Here is a 21002-nt window from a genome sequence, read left to right on the forward strand (position 1 = left end):
TTTGTCTTTCTCTTTCTGACTTACTTCACTTAGTATGATAATCTCTAGTTGCATCTGTGTTGCTGCAGACAGCATTATTTCATTCTTTTTTATGACTGAGTAGCGTTACATTGTATATATGTACCATATCTTCTTTATCCATTCATCTGTCAATGGACGTTTAGGTTGTTTGGACTATTCTTAAACAATCTTTATGAAGAGACACTGGGAAGTTTTTGAATTTTGAAGGTTTCTTATTTTATTATTTTTTAAAATGTCTCAATTAGGCACTCAAACCCTTTGTTACACCAAATCTCATAGTCTTAGAGTTGAAAAGGCCTTCAGAAGTCATCTAGTCCAACTCCCCCCTACATAATATGTTTCTCTTTTTTTTTCCTCAGCAGGCTTGCAAATACAAATAATTAGTTACCATGAAAATATTTAAAAATTATCTGTCTTATCTATTAATTCCCTACAAGTAATACAGATCTCATTTTAACTTTTAGGATCACCTTAAAGAAGGAAAGAAGTGTGACTTCAGAGAGGGTTTAAACCTTAGTGAATTCTACTTACTAGCTGTATGATTTGACATTTCAATTTTTATAAACCCTGATTTTCTCATCTGTAAAACAGACGTTATTAGTTGTGGCAGTCTTACTGGTTTTTGTAAAAAAATAAATGAGATGACAAATGAAAAGTGTTTATCATGATGTTTAATATACAATACATATTGGCACTAATTATTTTGGATAAGATGTCAGGCAGATGTGGATTTGAGTCTTTCTTCTAATTCTTCTTTTTTTTTTTAACTGATTCTCCATATTTATGTGACTTTGGAAGAGTGATTCTTTGAGCTTTATTAAAGTTCCTCAGCACAAGGTTTGGCACTGAGAGGCCGCTAGTGCGAAATTAATTGCAGTTGTTACTGTTGTTGTAAAAGATAGGACTGAAAAATTTCTGGCTTCAGAGTATATTTTTTATAAATATTCAAGTTCTCAAAACTTGAGAACTTAACTCTGTAATGAGAAGATAAGCCCCATCATTTATGTTAGAGATGTTGATAAAATAAATCGAGTTTTAAGCTGAGTGTTGTACAGTTCATAGGAATTACATCCATCAAAGGCCTCTTGAATTTGAAATAGCCTCCCAAGAAAAAGAATTATTAAATCGCTTTACTGTTCTGATTCATTTTTTTGCTAGAGAGAGCTCATCAGCAAGAAGGGCATGCAAATGATGGTAATGTTAGAATCTCAATCCAGTCTAGTACCAACAAGTTCTCTTAAGGTCTTCTTGAATTGAAGTGGATTGAAAGCCTTGTTGGCTAAGTATAGAGCATTGTGGGAAAATTTTGTCCTTTTATGTAGTACATTTGCTGTTACTTATAATACCTGATGTTATTAGGGACTTTGACAACATAACTAAAATTACCTAGATATATGTATTACATGCATAATATTTTATCCCGTCCTCAAAAGCACAAGGCAGCACCATGATCATTTCCCTGCTTCTTTCCATTTCCAGTGGACTCGCTGCCCTGGATTTAGTCTTTCAGTTCCTGGAAGTAGTAGAGTTAGAATGTAGAAGTTTAGGGAGGGTATTTTCGTTGGTTTCTGGGAGGATGAGATAAGAGTTAGTGTCAAATCAGCATTCAAACGTGTTTTAAGAAATGGTAGTGGGCATTTATATTATTTGATTGGCCAACTGAGTTCTCAATCCACTGAGTTCCCAATATGTAGGAAAATGACAAGTCTCTTTGAGTCTTAGAGAGAGATGAAAGTTCGCATAGAAAAGGAGATTCTGCCTTTCCAAATTTGTGTGTCTGAGAAGGGCTCTAGTGGTACAGGTAAGAGCCCCAAAGAAAATACAGTGTGTATAAGAAAAGAGGTCAAAGAAGGAATCCCCCAAAAGTGATTTTAGTTGAAATAATGTGGGGAAAGGACTGAATTTGCATAAATCATCCAGCAGAGTTGCTGTTGCACATGGTAAAAGGAGTAAAGTTTATACTTTTGCTCTTTTTCTTGCCTCTGGACTATTCCCAAGGGCTCTGGTCCTTTTCTCTCCTGGATACACTCCCCTAGTAATGCAATGTCACGCACAGTTTTTCCTCCCATGCATGTTCTGACATTGATATTTATAGCTGTGACGTATGGCTCTGTGCTCCACACTCACATTTCAGATTGCCTGTTGGACATACCTACCTTGATGTTCCCTCAGGTACCTCACCCTTAACCTGTGCGAAACTGAACTCATCATCTTCTCTGCGTACTGAGTTTGAGGAACTCAGGGGACACCCTATGAAATTCTTTGTATTAATGCCATCGTGAGCTATCTGGTCCCTTAGGCCAGAAACCTAGAAATTATCCTCTATTCTCTCTCCTCTTTCACTTCCACATCAGAACAGTCACTGTATATTTCAGTCACATCTCCTGTGTTTAAATTCTTCTCCCTCCTTTTTGATCTTTTGTTCATTTGGCTTCTGAACTGTTTGTTAGACTCCATTCTGGTCTTCTGGTCTCTTGCCTTGTTCCTCTACAAGCCATTCCCACCCGGTTTACATAGCATCCCATCCATGTAAACTGTGATAGTCTCTCACTTAAAGTACTTGAATGACTTCTTGTTGCCATAAGGATAGCTCTGAATCCTTAACATGGTTTTTAAGATCTGCATAATATAGTTCATACTTTCCTTTCTAGAATTTTCTTACATCTCTGTCTCCATGCATTTCACTTCTGAAGAGCTAAATGACCTGTCCTTCCCCCAGCTCCCTTTTCTCTGTCTTGCTAGAAACTAAACACCTGTTGTTCCCCAGTTACTTTTCGGGATGACCTGGAAAATCCCTTCCCATCTTTGAAGACTCAACTCAAATGTTACCTCCTCTTTGGTTCTTTTGTACTTTATACTATTTTGTTTGCTTATTTGTTTTTTAAATGCACTTATAAGTTACACTGTATCATATTCTGTTTATGCTTGTTTACATGCCTTTTTTTCTCTTCTAGATCCCTACCTTTTTATTTTTTACACCTTTATTGGAGTATAATTGCTTTACAATGTTGTGTTAGTTTCCACTGTACAACAAAGTGAATCAGCTATATGCATACATATGTCCCCATATCTCTTCCCTCTTGAGCCTCCCTCCCACCCTCCCTATCCCACCCCTCTAGGTGGTCACAAAGCACCGAGCTGATCTCCCTGTGCTATGCGGCTGCTTCCCACTAGCTATCTATCTTACGTTTGGTAGTGTATATATGTCCATGCCACTCTCCCACTTTGTCCCAGCTTACCCCTCCCCCTCCCTGTGTCCTCAAGTCCATTCTCTACATCTGTGTCTTTATTCCTGCCCTGCCACTAGGTTCACCAGTACCATTTAAAAATTTTTTTTTATTTTAAATTTTTTATTTATTTTAAAAATTTTATTTATTTATTTTTGGCTGAGTTGCGTCTTTTTTGCTGCACGCGGGCGTTCTCTAGTTGCTGTGAGTGGGGGCTACTCTTCCTTGCGGTGCGCAGGCTTCTCATTGCGGTGGCTTCTCGTTGTGGAGCACAGGCTCTAGGCACGTGGGCTTCAGTAGTTGTGGCACGTGGGCTCAGTAGTTGTAGCTCATGGGCTCTAGAGCGCAGGCTCAGTAGTTGTGGCACATGGGCTTAGTTGCTCTGTGGCATGTGCGATCTTCCCGGACCAGGGCTCGAACCTGTGTACCCTGCATTGGCAGGCAGATTCTTAACCACTGTGCCACCAGGGAAGCCCAGTACCATTCTGTTAGATTCCATATATATGCATTAGCATATGGTGTTTCTTTTTCTCTTTCTGACTTACTTCACTCTGTATGACAGACTCTAGGTCCATCCACCTCACTATAAATAACTCAATTTTGTTCCTTTTTATGGCTGAGTAATATTCCATCGTATATATGTGCCACATCTTCTTTAACCATTCATCTGTCGATGGACACTTAGGTTGCTTCCATGTCCTGGCTATTGTAAATAGTGCTGCAGTGAACATTGTGGTACATGACTCTTTTTTTTTTTTTTTTTTTTTTTTTGCGGTACGCGGGCCTCTCACTGCTGTGGCCTCTCCCGTTGCGGAGCACAGGCTCCGGACGTGCAGGCTCAGTGGTCATGGCTCACGGGCCCAGCTGCTCCGCAGCACGTGGGATCTTCCCAGACCGGGGCATGAACCCATGTCCCCTGCATCGGCAGACGGACTCTCAACCACTGCGCCACCAGGGAAGCCCGCATAACTCTTTTTGGTTTATAGTTTTCTCAGGGTATATTCCTAGTAGTGGGATTGCTGGGTCATATGGTAGTTCTATTTTTAGTTTTTTAAGGAACCTCCATACTGTTCTCCATAGTGGCTGTATCAATTTATATTCTCACCAACAGTGCAAGAGGGTTTCCTTTTCTCCACACTCTCTCCAGCATTTATTTGTAGATTTTTTGAAGATGGCCATTCTGACTAGTGTGAGGCGATACCTCATTGTAGTTTTGATTTGCATTTCTCTAATGATTAGTGATGTTGAGCATCTTTTCATGTGTTTGTTGGCCATCTGTATATCTTCTTTGGAGAAATGTCTATTTAGGTCTTCTGCCTCTTTTTGGATTGGGTTATTTGTTTTTCTGATATTGAGCTGCATGAGCTGCTTGTATATTTTGGAGATTAATCCTTTGTCAGTTGCTCCGTTTGCAAATATTTTCTCCCATTCTGAGGGTTGTCTTTTGGTCTTGTTTATGGTTTCCTTTGCTGTGCAAAAGCTTTTAAGTTTCATTAGGTCCCATTTGTTTATTTTTGTTTTTATTTCCATTACTCTAGGAGGTGGGTCAAAAAGGAGCTTGCTGTGATTTATGTCGTAGGAGTTCTGCCTTTGTTTTCCTCTAAGAGTTTGTTAGTGTCTGGCCTTACATTTAGGTCTTTAATCCATTTTGAGTTTATTTTTGTATATGGTGTTAGGGAGTGTTCTAATTTCATTCTTTTACATGAAGCTGTCCAGTCTTCCCAGCACCACTTATTGAAGAGGCTGTCTTTTCTCCATTGTATATTCCCCTCCCCCTCCCTGTGTCCTCAAATCCATTCTCTACGTCTGTGTCTGTATTCCTGCCCTGCCACTAGGTTCACCAGTACCATTTTTTAAGTTTTTTTTATTTTTTATTGATTTATTTATTTATTTTTAAAATTTTATTTATTTATTTTTGGCTGCATTGGGTCTTCTTTGCTGTGCACAGGCTTTCTCTAGTTGCAGCAAATGCGGCGAGCGGGGACCACTCTTCATCGTGGCATGCAGGCTTCTCATCGCGGTGGCTCCTCTTGTTGCGGAGCATGGGCTCTAGGGCATATGCGCTTCAGTAGTTATGGCACACGGACTCAGTAGTTGTGGCTCAAGGGCTCTAAAGTGCAGGCTCAGTAGTTGTGGCACAGGGCTTTGTTGCTCCACAGCATGTGGGATCTTCCCAAACCAGGGCTCGAACCCATGTCCCCTGCATTGGCAGGCGGATTCTTAACCACTGCGCCACCAGGGAAGCCCTCTCCATTGTATATTCTTGCCTCCTTTGTCAAAGATAAGTTGACCATATGTGTGTGGGTTTATCTCTGGGCTTTCTGTTCTGTTCTGTTGATCTATATTTCTGTTTTTGTCCAGTACCATACTGTCTTGATTATTGTAGCTTTTTAGTATAGTCTGAAGTCAGGGAGCCTGGTTTCTCCAGCTCTGTTTTTCTTTCTCAAGATTGCTTTGGCTATTCGAGATCCCTACCTTTTTAAAAGGTAAGGGCTGTGACATATTTTAGAGTAACTGTGAATCTAACAGTTGTTAGCAAAGTATTTTAAAAATATGAATAATTGCACAAATTTGTAGCTCTCAAATATTTTTAAATGATTGTAGGAAGAAAGAAGAACTTAAAAATGATAGTGGCCTTAGCATGTCACTTCATCTGGTTTAGAACTCATTACCATGAGAAGGCTGAAAATGGATCTCTTATTAACGTTAATTATGAATTTCACTCAAATTAGCCACCATCCTAAAGAAAAAAAAGAAAGCACCTAAGAGCTAAACTTCATTTCTGAGAAAAAGATTTCCAGTAGATGGCATTATAGGACTATTTGCTTTTCTTACCATTCCTTTTGCTGGTGGAATTAAAATTTGTTTCTTTCTGATTGCTGTGGTTTGTAAAAACGATTACCTTTATATAAATTCGTCTTATGGACAGATCAAGGGGCCAGAAAAGCCCACTTAACACATCTCTAGGGCTTCTGAGTCTATTATTTTCCCTGGCTAGTCAGCCAAGCCACTGCATTAACCTCACACCCTTCCTTTCTCAGTCCTTCATTCATTCAAAAATATACTTAAAGAAAACCTATTAAATCTAGGCACTAGGCTAGTGTCTCATGATACATTGGTAAAGCAAGACAGATGTGGATTTATTTCATCTGAGCTTTCCTTCATTTTCACACATACCCTGAGTATTAGAACAGGAAATGAGAGGTGGATACCCAAGTGGCTTAGAGCTGGGGTCTAGAGCAAGAATTTCTAAGTCACCAGCTACCTGCTTCCTTCGGCAAAATATCTGACGACTCTGCCTTCGTTTCCTCCACTGTACCCTGGGAAGAGTAGTTGTACCTGTCTCACAGGGCTGGTTACATGAGTGACAGTATGTGAAGCAGTAGAACAGTGCCTAGCTGAATAAGTGGTAGCTATTATTATTTTTATTACCATGATTGCTTTTGCTCCAGAGCCTGAGAGGCAGCATGAGTTGTGTCTACTACGATGACTTATGAATCTATAGCTGATGAATTGTCAGCCTGCTATCCCTGCTCTGCCTGAAGAGCCTGAAAGATTTTTAAAACCTGAGAAAAAGAAGTATTTAATTGTGGTTTTATTAATTCTTTAGAGGCAATATATTTGGTTTTAATGAGTTCTTGTCATGTTTGTGTTGCTGCTGCTAATACAGTTAATTGAGCACCAACATTATGCAGGTTTCCTGTAGAGACTGGGCCAGCTGGGTTCTTGTTATTAAAATTCAGCAGTTGTGGTCAAGTTTCATGTGCAGCTTAGATTAAGGTGAAGCTTTCTCATTTGGTTCATGGCCTTCTGGGTTAGGTAGCAAACACATGTACAGGGTGAGCGCAGGAAGGTATTTTGAAACTGAACTTTTCCTCCTTATTATTGCAGATTCCACTGTGTAAAGTAATTAGATTCAACATAGACTACACGATTCATTTCATTGAGGAGATGATGCCTGAGGTAAGGGAAAAGATTATTTAACAGCTTGATGCAGCTTGCTCTTTTGTTTATTCCACACATGTCTTTAAAGCATTGAACTTGGCCAGGTCTGGCTTTTTGCCATAAGTATACCCTTAAAGTATTGTGTTCACTGTTGAAAGGACCAGTCAGATGTAGGCAGATGTAGCTTTAGGAATGAGGTTAAAATTCAGGTCGTTTTCCAACTTATTGACCTATTTTTGAACCCATTTCTCCTCCTGTTGCAGCTACTGATAGTAACTTTACATCTGTTTCTAGTTTGTTTTGGACAGGGGACAGCTTTTGGTTACTGGTCATTATCAGAGAGGAAATTAGAAAAGTGAAACTGAATCTGATAGCTGTTGGAATAATCTTATTCATTACCTCCAGTGACAAGATCAATGCTTGGTTCATTTTCCTTCTCATATATTTACACATTTTTCTTCCCATATATTTACATATTTTTCACTACGTATGCTCAGCAGCAGATTTATCTAAATATATGCAAGAGGTTTAAAATTCCAAAGCAAGATAAATGTGAATCTCAGAATGATTCATTGCCTGATCTTGAATTTAGTGCTGTCAACAAATCACACTAAGAAATAACAACTAGACAGCAAACAAGCTTGTGCACTTAACATTGTGTTGGAGTCGGGGTCGATTTCCTGAGCCCCTGGCTCCTCTTGCAAACCTCGTTTAACGGTGCAGCTCTGTCGAGGGCAGCGGAGCACCCAGGGGGATTGATGAGCATGACACGCATGCTTAGTTTGCACCTATTTCATTCTGGGCAAGTCCTGTTAATTCCACCTGTGTTTCAAAGAGAATTGAAGAGAAAGGGCCACCCCTTCATTCTTCAGCTTGGAAGGGCTTTTTTGCTTCCTTTTGATTTTTAAGGTCATAAGCCTTCATTTGCTATTGTAAAAGTTTATGACTTCTGGCATGATCTCACGCAGGGTGATTTATGAACCCCGAGCAAAACAAGTAGGAGGAAGAATTATGAGACAAGTCTCACTTGCAAATATATCATCTGTTAAGCTTGTTTACAGCAGAAATTTTGGTACAAGGTTCTGTAGTTTGTCTTAGTCCTGTATTTGCCTTCATTAAGAATTGGAACTTTTTTGGCACAGAGATCTTTGTTTATGGTAACTTTGTAATAATAGTGATTGTGGGTGTATTTGAGGGGTGGAGGTGAGCAGGGGTGGAGCGGGGGAGGTGCTGGGGACAAACCTATCAGACCTGGCTGCCCAGTGTGTGATTTGAATTAACAGAAAGTCCCTAGGAGATTCTGATATATTTTATAATTGGGTTAGAAAAATATGACGTAAAGGAGACTCTGATTTTTAAATTGCACATCATTTTATTTGTACATTGAGAAGGGCCAAGTTCACATTTTCTTAGGAATCCTAATGACACTATTGCCTACTTCATTAATGTTTCAAGCCAATGAGCTATTATAGGACGGTGACCAAACTAGGAAATTACCTTGTTTTAGTACAGTTGCAATAGACACTTTTGAAAACACTTGACTAGAACAAGCTGAACCTTGTTAATACATGTTTGCAGTACTACAGTGATTTGATTTTGGTTTATTTTTCAGAATTTTTGTGTGAAAGGACTTGAACTCTTTTCATTATTCCTATTCAGAGATATTTTGGAATTGTATGACTGGAATCTTAAAGGTAAATAATAGGATTTAAAGAAAAGTGCAGTGCTTGTCGAAGAACGTTGTGGTATGTGTGAAAACTCTTATAAAAGTGGGGGGACATAGTTGAAATTCCTCGTACTTTTGAAATACCCAGGGAAAAGTTTATTATTCATAGAAGTGCGTGTTATCATTTGACATGAATAAGGTGTTATGGTCTCATTTTAATACAGTTGGACAGTGTCCATTACGGAAGATTGCCATTAATTGTTACCTAACTGGTACCTCAGAAGATGGTATCAGTTATGTTGAGTGACTACCTTGGTTTATCTGCATTGGGGAAATCTCATTAGTTAATATTTTAAATCTATTGAACTTTACTGTAATAAACTTCTTCCAAGATGACAGTTTATTAAAACAGAACTTTAGTTAACCTTCGAAACACACACATACACTGTGAGCTACAGCAGTTCAAAACTTGATACTTCGTTCTTGGATAATAGTTCCCTCTTTTGGAAGTGCCTCTATTCCAGCAGACATTTATTTATTTTTAAAATAGTATATTGATGAATGGCTCTTCAAACCAAGTTTTTAATAGTATTTCTCTCTTTTTTTTCCCCAGTTGTATTGGTTAAAATGGAACGGAATGAAGACACAAGCATATTATATCATCCAATCGTTCATTATAACAAAAATCTTTGTATCTTTGAATTTCTAAAACTAGTTTTACCATATATACCATATACCGTATATAACCTTGGGGCATTCATTCTCCTTTTTGAGTGGTCTCTTCCCTACAGTCTTCATGGAATGTTTGTGGCAGTTACCACATGATTGATTTAGCTATTGAGGAGAAAGGGGCGGTTTTCTTATATCCCTACTTCTGGTGGTATTTTTTTGTATTTATCATAAATCTCAGGAGTTAAGTTGCAATGTTTGTTTCCTAAGGTGGTTTTATTTATTTTTTCTTTCCTTTTCACTTGTTTGCTTTAGGTCCTTTGTTTGAAGACAGTCCTCCCTGCTGCCCAAGATTTCATTTCATGCCACGTTTTGTAAGATTTCTTCCAGGTAAATCTTTTGACTTGTCAGTGACCTGGTGAGATAGTGCATCTGAAAATAAGCCTGCCATTCTCCTTTCAGTCTTCAGGGACAACTTTCCCACCTCAGACACTTAATATCTACTTCTCAGGTCAGGCATGAAAATGTAAAATTATACATGTTGATTTGTACCCCTGCATAATTTACGGTGGCCCCAAGTTAGATGAGCAATGAGAAAATTGATTTATAAATTTTGAGAGTCTACTTGATAAAATATCATGCAAGTATTAAAATTAATATGGAAAAATGCATGTGGCTTAACAAATGCATATAGTTAATTAGAAAACAATTATAAAATTTTATAAGCAATATGATTATAATTATGCTAAAAATTACTGCAGTAATAGTTGTAGTAAGATTAATATTATAGGTTTTTTTTTCTCTTTTTTGACATATACTTTTATTCATTTTACAGTAAAAAATAATTTATTGTCTCATGAAATTAAAAATATATAAGTAAATATATGACTTTTATGTTTTTAAAGCAATATTTTAACTATTTTAAAACTTTTGTCAAGAGGCTAGCTGTGAGCTATGGCATTGTATTTAGTGTTTTTTAAAATGGTTGGGTTTTTAATGAAATGTTTGGACGCCTTTTTGTTTGTAAAGTCTTCACCATCCTAAATGAATTCATCCCTGGAATCTCATTCCCGTATCTCACTTTCTGGTGATATCCATCTATACTTCCACCCTCTCCTTCCCTTATTCCCTTTGCTTCTGCTTGACTCTTCTTTTTTCTCCTTGTGTGCAGCCATCTTTCCTTGCTTTCTTAAGTCCTGTCCTCTGACTTCTGTCTCAGCTCTAGTGACCTCAGCCCCTTGTGCTAACCACCACCTTGCATGGAAATGTCATTTCAACCATTTGCCTTTTCTTCTCTGATGTTTGGGCCACTCAGTGATACGGGAGGAAAAAAAATGGCTGCTGCGACAAAACTGTGGTTTATAATTTCAGCTGGGGAGCTTTTCAGCATGTAAGCTTTCTGCCCACGTTTACATATCAGCAGTTTCAGAAGTTCAGCCTCATGCTCGTGCACTCCTCCTCGTGCCCCTTGTCCTCCTGGGGGCAGGACCCTTGCCTCCCTCATGCCTCAGAACCATCCCTTGAGCCTGTCAGATTCTGGGCCATTCACAGCCTGGCTTTCCTTTGGTGCCCCACCTGCCTCTTACCTTGTCCCCACCCCGCTGCAGCTGCTGATGCCAGAGCCAGCCTGCAGAAGACCAAAAACAGTGGACATGCTTCAGTTGAGTCTCCTCCCTAATGTGGTACCTGGGCTCTTGTTCTGGTCTGCCTGCTGCACTCTCCTTACTTGCCTTCTGGCTCTCTGATTCGTCCTTTGTGGCTTTTGTTTCTTGTCTTTTCATTCTAGTTTAGCTTTTCCTCCAGATTTTGTCCATGCTACCCTTTCCTCAGTCCACTCAGTCACAATGGCTTATTTTTATTTTAGCATGGTGTTAATCATATTTTTAGTATTCTTAATGTTCATTTTGTTTGGAAAATGCATTCAAAAGATTTTCTCTTTTGGACATCTGGTTTTATTTCATTGAGAGGTCCTTTGTATTTTTTAAATATTTATTTATTTTTATTTATTTGTTTGGCTGCATTGGGTCTTAGTTCAGCCTGCCGGCTCTTTGTTGTGGCACACGGGCTTCTCTCTAGTTGTGGCACATGGGCTGTAGAACGTGAGGGCTCAGTAGTTGTGGCGCACGGGCTTAGTTGCCCTGAGGCATGTAGGATCTTAGTTCCCCGACCAGGAATTGAACCCACATTCCCTGCATTGGAAGGCGGATTCTTAACCGCTGGACCACCAGGGAAGTCCTGAGGTCCTTTTCTTCTTTTCAAGTGAATGCATCTATGATTTTATAATGGAGGTTTAGCAGTAAACTTATTAGAAAATTGTGTTAGTTTGTTGAAAAGCCTTTCCTTTCTGTATCTGTCTGCCTGTAGGCATTTTATGACCAAACAAATCTCTAAGAGAAAGTGGACATTTTTTTTTTTTGAAAGTGGACATTTAAAAAATCATCTTAAAGAAGAATCTTATGTCAGATACTTACTTCGTGGGATTTCAACTCTCACAAAATGTTTCTTGTAACTGTATAGGGATAACACTTAGGTTGTCAAGAAGGGAAAGGTCTATTGACTTATTTTTAAACAGGATTTACTTTTTCATTAGACTTCCTTTTGAAAATATACTTATTAAAAAAAACCCGGGACTTCCCTGGTGGCGCAGTGGTTAAGAATCCGCCTGCCAATGCAGGGGACACGGGTTTGATCCCTGGTCTGGGAAGATCCCACATGCTGCGGAGCAACTAAGCCCATGTGCCACAACTACTGAGCCTGTGCTCTAGAGCCCACGAGCCACAACTACTGAGCCCGTGTGTCACAACTACTGAAGCCCGTGAGCCTGGAGCCCATGCTCTGCAACGGGAGAGGCCACCACAATGAGAGGCCCAGGCACCGCAACGAAGAGTAGCCCCTGCTAGCCGCAATTAGAGAAAGCCCCCATGCAGCAATGAAGCCCCAATGCAGCATTAATTAATTAATTAATTAATTAAAGTAACAGCTATTTCAGGGACTTCCCTGGTGGCGCAGTGGATAAGACTTTGTGCTCGCAATGCAAGGGGCCCGGGTTCGATCCCTGGTCAGGGAACTAGATCCCACATGCATGCCGCAACTAAGACCCGGCACAACCAAATAAAACAAAAAAGTAACAACTATTTCAGAACAATGTTAGTATACTTAACACTATTGAACTGGATGGTTAAAAATGGTTAAGGTATTTCAAATACATAATACAGCTAATAATACTGTATTACATATTTGAAAGTTGCTAAGAGAAAAAAATCTTAAATGTTCTCACCACAAAAAAGAAATGGTAATTACATGACATGATGGAAGTGTTAGATAACACTATGGTGGTAATCATTTTTCATTACATAAGTTTATCAAATCAATGTGTCACACCCCTTAAACTTACATGATGTTATATGTCAGTTATATCTCAGTAAAGCTGAAAAAAATGGTTAAGATGGTAAATTTTATGATGTTTTTTATCAAAATAAAAAAAATATTAAATCTTTAAAAAGTGACAACAGGACAAAAGAGTTGGAATGTTGCTGACTAATGGACCTAGATACCAGAAAACAGTTTCTTGATAACAGATACAATTTAGAATACTAAGCCAAGCAAAGGGAAATTTTCCTCAGTGTGAAAAAGAAAATTAAGTTTAAAAGTAGAAAAAGGTTAAGGATTTTTAAAATCAGTATTTCCTACATTTTCTAAAACGACATGCTTTATGAGTGTAATTAAATTTTTTTTAATTTTAAAAACAAATAGTTTGTGTCTCTAACTTCTCAAGTTTATATAATACTACTTAAGGTTGGCTTTCTATAATTACAATGTAAGATTCAAATTAATCAGTTCTTAAAAGGCTTACCTTATTAGCTTCTTCTGTCACTATTCGATTAAGAAACTTCATCATAATTGTTGGTGCCACAGGGTTGAAACTGTCAAAGTTTTATAAAGGAAGATAGTGGTTATGTGATTAATTAAAAAATACAGTATGGGGGCTTCCCTGGTGGCGCAGTGGTTGAGAGTCCGCCTGCCGATGCAGGGGACGTGGGTTCGTGCCCCGGTCTGGGAGGATCCCACATGCCGCGGAGCAGCTGGGCCTGTGAGCCATGGCTGCTGAGCCTGTGTGTCCGGAGCCTGTGCTCCGCAACGGGAGAGGCCACAGTAGTGAGAGGCCCGTGTACCGCAAAAAAAACAAAACAAAACAGTATGTATATAAAATTTTAAGCAGAAATTTCATTCTATTTCTATTCTATGTGATATAACACTCTCTTCCTGAATTTCTTTGGGAAACAGTAACCTTTGATTATTATCTCCACTGAGACTGTCAGAGATTATAAATATTAGAGGACATCGACCAATCTGCACATACTTCCTAAAATAACAAAAGATAGCAAGCAAGGTTGAAATTTAAAACACCTGCCATTTAATTTGGAGTTTTAGAAAACTTCACTGAAACTCACCTCAGAACTTCATGTAAAGTATGAGAATCTTGATGAAACTGGTTAGGTAAATCCTACCAAAAACAAAGGAAAAACATTAGCTCAGTTTCATTCCCATGTAAATTTATTTTCAGATTTATATCTACCAAAACAGGAAAAATGTTATCTATTCAATGTATTGTAACCAGAACTTTTGTAGAAATTAAGGGAGACATCAAATAGCTGATATCCTAAATAGTAAAACGTATCAATGGGATTTTGAGAGCAAACTTCTTAGGGTCACTACAAGTTATAATATTTTTTCTAAGATGTCATTTTCCAAATATTTTTTGCCTTTCTATACTTAGGCCATTAAATATTTAAAGTTCATTAACCCATAGCTACTTTATCCAAGTTTACTGCAAGAAACTTTAGGTTTCTTCTATTATACAAAGCCTTTATGTTATATTTTACCAGTACTAACACTATGGAGAGAGTTAATGTCATTACCACATGAAATATATCTTACAATTGTTTACTCAATAGTTACAGCAGAATTTCAAAAGCTGTCCTTACTTCAACTAGAATTATCAGTTCTCAGATCATCTCCAAACATTTGTAGTTTGTTATATTTTGTCGCTCTTAGTAGAAACTCTTTAAAAACTGCTATCGGAGGGCTTCCCTGGTGGCGCAGTGGTTGAGAGTCCGCCTGCCGATACAGGGGACGTGGGTTCGTGCCCCGGTCCGGGAAGATCCCACATGCTGCAGAGCGGCTGGGCCCGTGAGCCATGGCCGCTGAGCCTGCCCATCTGGAGCCTGTGCTCCACAATGGGAGAGGCCACAGCAGTGAGAGGCCCGCGTACCCGCCCCCCCCCCCCAGAAAAAAACAAAAAAAACGTGCTATCTGAGACCAATAAGGAAATACATGGAAGCTTGATTCTGAAAGGAAACATATTTAACACTTTTTTTTTTTTTTTTTTTTTTTTTTTTGCTGTATGTGGGCCTCTCACTGTTGTGGCCTCTCCCGTTGCGGAGCACAGGCTCCAGACGGGCAGGCTCAGCGGCCATGGCTCACGGGCCCAGCCGCTCTGCGGCATGTGGGATCTTCCCGGACCAGGGCACGAACCCGCGTCCCCTGCATCGGCAGGCGGACTGTCAACCACTGCGCCACCATGGAGGCCCTAACACTTATATTTTCAACCAGTTATATACGCATCAATATTATACATATGTTCGTAATATACATTAATGAATACATTTACATATACATGAAGGAGCACACAATATTGTAGACTGTTTTTAATTAGGCAGAACAGTTCAAATTTAAAATAGAATATTCATTTCAAAAGACAAAAGTCACTATGAACAACAGTAACTTTTCTGTACCAATGAATGTAATATGGAGTTAACTGATTTCAGAACACAGCTGTTAGTATAAAAGTCATACAATTGGTAAAAATATTTATGACTTTGCCTACACAGTGAAGATTCTCCCAATTAGTGCATGACTATAAATGAGCTGTTTTCAATAATAATAAGTTTTAATTTAATTTAATAATAAGTTTTGGGCTTCCCTGGTGGCGCAGTGGTTAAGAATCTGCCTGCGCTCTGGAGCCCGCAAGCTGTGCTCCGCAACAAGAGAAACCACCGCAGTGAGAAGCCAGCGCGCTGCAATGAAGAGTAGCCCCTTTCTCTAGTAGCTCGCTGCAACTAGAGAAAGCCCATGCGCAGCAATGAAGACCCAACGCAGCCAAAAATAAACACACAAATAAATTTATTTTTTTTAAAACAAAACGCTGAAGGATATAGAAAAATGCCTAATGTATAAAATGCATTTTGGTATTTGATGGCAAATTATGGTTGATTCGTTTTTCACAATATGACTTCACTGAATATCTTTAGAAAATGATGAGTTCAAAAGGAAAATACATTTTGATGTATATTTTCATTTTTTTCTGTTCATAACTTTTTTGCATAGTGGTCATCATACTGATAAATGTTTTGCATCCTAATTTTTAATAATTCATCAAGCAGGCAGATATTTTTAAAGATCATGATATGTAGTACCAAATTTCTTGTCAAAAGAATCATCAGTTTATGCTGCCATGGAAAATGCATTATTAGTCTTCTTCACGTTTTGGACTTTCCTTCCTTCCTCCCTCCCTCCCTCCCTCCGTCCGTTCCAACTATAGCTCTATGAGGCTAAGGAGTAAACAGTCTGTGTTGTATCACTACTGACATACTACTAAGTGGTGCACAGCAGGGGCTCAGTAGATACTTGTTTACTGACTTTATTTAATTGGTCATAATAGTGTCTTAGTAAAATATACATGTATTTCGTTACTAATAAGAGTGTGTTTTTCAAACATTATTTGGTATTGTCTCTCATTTTTAAAAAGTAAACCTTTGATTGAAGTAGAACACAAGTACTGAAAAGTGCACGTATCATACATGTAAGACTCAATGAATTTTCACAAAGTGAATATGACTGTACTCAACACCCAGCTCAAGATTACCAGCATCCAAGAGCCCCTTTCCAGTCACTACCCAGCCCGTCAAGGTAGCCTCTATTCTGGCTTGAAAATACCATGTATTAGTTTTACCTGTTTTTGAATTATAAAAACTAGAATTGTATATTCTTTTTTGTTTCTGTTTTCTTCTGTATTATGTTTTTTTTTTGTTTTTTTGTTTTTGTTTTTGCGGTACGCGGGCCTCTCACTGTTGTGGCCTCTCCCGTTGCGGAGCACAGGCTCCGGCCGCGCAGGCTCAGCAGCCATGGCTCATTGGCCCAGCCGCTCCGCGGCATGTGAGATCTTCCCGGACCGGGGCACAAACCCGTGTCCCCTGCATCAGCAGGCGGACTTTCAACCACTGTGCCACCAGGGAAGCCCTGTATTATGTTTTTGAAATACCTATTGTTACAGTTAACTGTAGTTGGCTCATTCTCATTGCTGTATAGTATTATATGGTATGACTAAATTAAAATGTATTTAACCTGTCTGTGATTAATGGACATTTGCATGCTTTCAGTTTTTGACTCTCTTAGATAGCATACACGTGTTCACCAAACACTTATACGTGCTTTTTGGTGAGCATATATTTATGCTTTTCTATAGTGGATATATACCTAGGAGTGGAAATTCTGGATGTGTTTATATTAAGCTTTGTAGATACTTCCAAACAGTTTTCCAAAGTGATTGTACTATTTTACCGTCCCACCTGCAATATGTATGAGAGTTCAAGTTATTCCACATTTGCACCAACACTTGGCATTTTTCTTTCTTTTTCAAGTTAGCCATTCTGATGAGTATTCAGAGGTATAACATTATGGTCTTAATTTTCATTTCCCTAATGACTAATGAAATGGAGCACCATTTCATATATTGACCATTTGGATGTTGTCTTTTGAAGTGCCCGTTCAAGTCTTTATCTCATTTTTCTGTTGGGTTATATCTGCCTTTTTCTCATTTACTTGTAGTTATTTTTTATATATACTCTATGTGAATCTTTTGTCAGATATATATATTGCCAGTACCTTCTCTGTGATTGCTTTTTCACCATCTTAATGGTGATTTTTGGTGAACAGAAATTCTTTATTTTAATGTAGTGCAATTTACATATTTACCCTTTTTGCTTGGAGCCTTTTGTATCTTATTTGTGAAAACTTTGCCTACCCCAAGGTCATCAAGATACTCTTCTATATTTTCTACAAATTTAGGTCTATAATCTGTGTCAAATTTGTTTTTACAAATGGTATGAGATATGGGTCAATACTCATTATTTTCAGTATGACATCCAGTTGACCCAGCACCATTTTTTGTAAAGACCATTCTTTCTTCACAGAATTGAAGTGTTACCTCGCCCTTAATTATGTCGACTCTGTGTGTGTGTATGTGTGTGTGTGTGTGTGTGTGTGTGTGCCCAAACAATACAAAAGTGTATGAAGTAAAAAAGTGAACACCCCCTTCTAGACATGTGAAAATGAATAGGTGCTATAAATGGTTTGATTTGTATTTGTCTTAACCTGTACAGAGAGAATTATGCTTTTTTCTTTGAGTGGGATAACACTAAATATGTTACACAGCTTGACCTTTTACTCAACTGTTTCGGACATCCTCTATATAAATACATTGCCTCAGTCTTTAACACCTGCATGGCATTCCATAGTATGAATGGACGTTAACTTTTTTGGCAGTTCCTCTAGTCATGAGTATTTTGGAGGTCTCTGTCTTTCCTCCATTACATATAAATACTTCAGGAATAGTCTTGTGTATCTATCCTTTTGCATTTGTGTGAGTGTTTCTACAAGGTAGGGTTCTAGAAGTGAAATTATTTGTTAAGACAGTACGCACATTTTAAATTTGGAAAGAGTTGGCCAAGTTTTCTCTAGAAAGGACATAGTTGGTAGTTCTAACCAACATTTTTTTTTTTTTTTTTTTTTTTGCGGTGCGCGGGCCTCTCACCGTTGTGGCCTCTCCCGTTGCGGAGCACAGGCTCCGGACGCGCAGGCTCAGCGGCCATGGCTCACGGGCCCAGCCGCTCCGCGGCATGTGGGATCCTCCCGGACCGGGGCACGAACCCGCGTCCCCTGCATCGGCAGGCGGACTCTCAACCACTGCGCCACCAGGGAAGCCCTAACCAACATTTTTAACAGTACCCTTTTTCTATACATCTGCCAGCAGTGGATATTACTAGTCACTTGATAGGTAAAAAGTCATCTGATTATTATTATTTGCATCTTGCTTGAACTCCTGTAGAATGAGCAGCTTTTATATAGTATTACATGGTCCTCTCCTTCTCATTTGCTTTTTGTTTGTATCAGTTTATTATACTATGTAACTGAAAGTTTATCAGTCATTCCAGTTTTTCTCTAGTTCCTCAGTTGACCTGCTTTGAAGACAGCTGTCTCAGTTGCTTTATACAAATTTATCCAAAGTTAAGCTTATAGTTTAAACCAAGGATTATTCAGTGCAGGCCAGTTTACCAGAAGTCAAATCACGGAACAACCAGTTTATTGATATTTTAAGAGTTTTCTCAAATTTTTGTTTCTTTCCTATCCCTGCCTCTACCTCTAGTAGCCAAATAGTTGATATGAGCTCTCCTAGAGCCCCTTGAAGGTTTTATCCTGACTGTAGTTAGGGCTGGGGCAGGGCATAATTCAAGTTAGGAAGGCTGCACTTACAGGAAAGCCTTTTCATTGTTTATATCATTGCTGTAGTAAAGCTTTGAGAATCCTGAATCAGTTTTGCAAATCAGTTATCTAGCAGATTGATTTTTGGAGAAGTAATTCTTTAGGTATGGCTGACAGAGAGCCAGAGGGTGGGAGAGTATATCAAAATTCCCAGGAGAGAAGTGTAGTTTGGAAAAAACATCAATTGATATAGCATCTTAATATAACTTTGTATTTGGAAAGTTTAGAAAATACTGTGTTGTTAATAGAAATTTTCAAAACTTAAGATTATACAAAGGTGTCTTAGTAGGAATATACAGGAGACATGGTAATGAAGCTATATAGTTATTCTCAGTGTAAGGAAAGAGGAAGATATTTTTATATTTCTTAAAATTGAGTGTTACAGCCTTGAGAAATACTCGTTTAACCAGCTGTATTCTTTTAAATTTTATTTTATTTTTTTTGGCTGCATTGGGTCTTCGTTGTGGTGTGCGGGCTTCTCACTGCGGTGGCTCCTCTTGTTGTGGAGCACGGGCTCTAGAGCGTAGGCTCAGTAGTTGTGGCTCACGGGCTCCAGAGCGCAGGCTCAGTAGTTGTGGCGCATGGGCTTAGTTGCTCCGCGGCATGTCGGATCTTGCCCGGACCAGGGCTTGAACCCGTGTCCCCTGCATTGGCAGGCGGACTCTTACCCATTGTGCCACCAGGGAAGTACCCCAGCTGTATTCTTAACACAAATTCCCTAGCAAAGTGCCCCTCCCCCCAATAACCATATAAATAATCAAGCAATATAAACCGAGAGAATTGGGTCTCTAAGAAACAGTTTATAAAGTCTGTCAGTTCATTAATGACTGTCCAGATTCATTCCCCGAAACACAAACTCCAGTTTTTCCCGAATAATGAACCGTTGTCACGGTTCCAGTCCCAGTGCTGGCAGAATTCCTGCTAACCTTAGCTTACCCACTCTCATTTCTCATTTATATCATGTCCTATTTATCTCAGCCAACGAGATAAAGATTACTTCCTAGCCCTCAGTGACATAGTTCCATAAATCCCCAACATAAACATGTAGCAAAGCAGACAAACCAAAAGAGCCAATTCATTAACATTAGTAAATTCATGGCAGTCTGCGAGCAAGTGGCCACATTATTTATCTGCTTCAGAAAGTCATTCCACAAATATTTCTGGAGTCTCTTTTTTTGCCTGACTGGGTGTGAGGGATGCAGCCCTTGCCCCGTGGGCTCTGCAGGACTTTGTAGTCACGCCTACTTTTCCTTATATTTCCGTAAGGATTTCACCTCAGGTTATCTGTCCTGAGTTTCTACTTTTTCACATTGGTAAATATCTATCTTCTTAGATTTTAGTTGCTATTTAAAATATTTAGCAGATTTCAACATGGATTTACAATTTCCCCTTCAGCATTACCAATTTTGCACCTGATGTGTGTATGTTTTTTAAAAAATTATTTCTAGTTCCGTGCTGCTATAAAACTCTCCTCCCACATCAGCAGCTTTGCACCTAATCTAGGTAGAGGCGTTCTCGTAAGCATTCAGTGGCTTTCCTTCTTTCTCTCACAGGTATTCTTCTCCTAAATTGGGCAGTGCCCTTGGTTTGTAGGTTTAAGTGTTACCCCCTCCCACTAGCTCTTTGAGTTTTTTATTCTTTTCACTTTAAATTCAACGCCCCTACTCCTTTTCACTTTTATTTGAAATGCCCTGAAGTCAGCCACTTGTAACTGCTTGTGGGGAGATTCTGGTGCCAGTGTGTGTACCTGGACTTGCATATCTTTTCTCCTTCCACCAGGCACCAGCCTCCCCAAATAAAATCTGAATTTTTTTTCTAATCCTCGCAACAAAACAACCCTCTGCTGCTTATAGTATCCTAGACTCCTGATGTAT

The 21002-nt window shown here is 38.9% G+C and overlaps 1 protein-coding gene across 4 annotated transcripts in view; it reads left to right on the forward strand.

The window, feature by feature from the left end:
• Positions 1-21002, forward strand: part of DROSHA (drosha ribonuclease III) — a 129723-nt gene that overhangs the window by 34311 nt on the left and 74410 nt on the right. For all 4 annotated transcript variants that reach the window (XM_082836166.1, XM_082836167.1, XM_082836169.1 and 1 more), the window contains 3 exons: positions 7140-7211; positions 8806-8887; positions 9844-9918. In XM_082836166.1, the coding sequence (XP_082692292.1) occupies positions 7140-7211; positions 8806-8887; positions 9844-9918 (229 nt within the window). The remainder of the gene's footprint in view (positions 1-7139; positions 7212-8805; positions 8888-9843; positions 9919-21002) is intronic.

The sequence above is a fragment of the Leucopleurus acutus genome, assembly GCF_964270905.1.
Source record: "Leucopleurus acutus genome assembly, chromosome: 3".
NCBI lineage: Eukaryota > Metazoa > Chordata > Mammalia > Artiodactyla > Delphinidae > Leucopleurus > Leucopleurus acutus.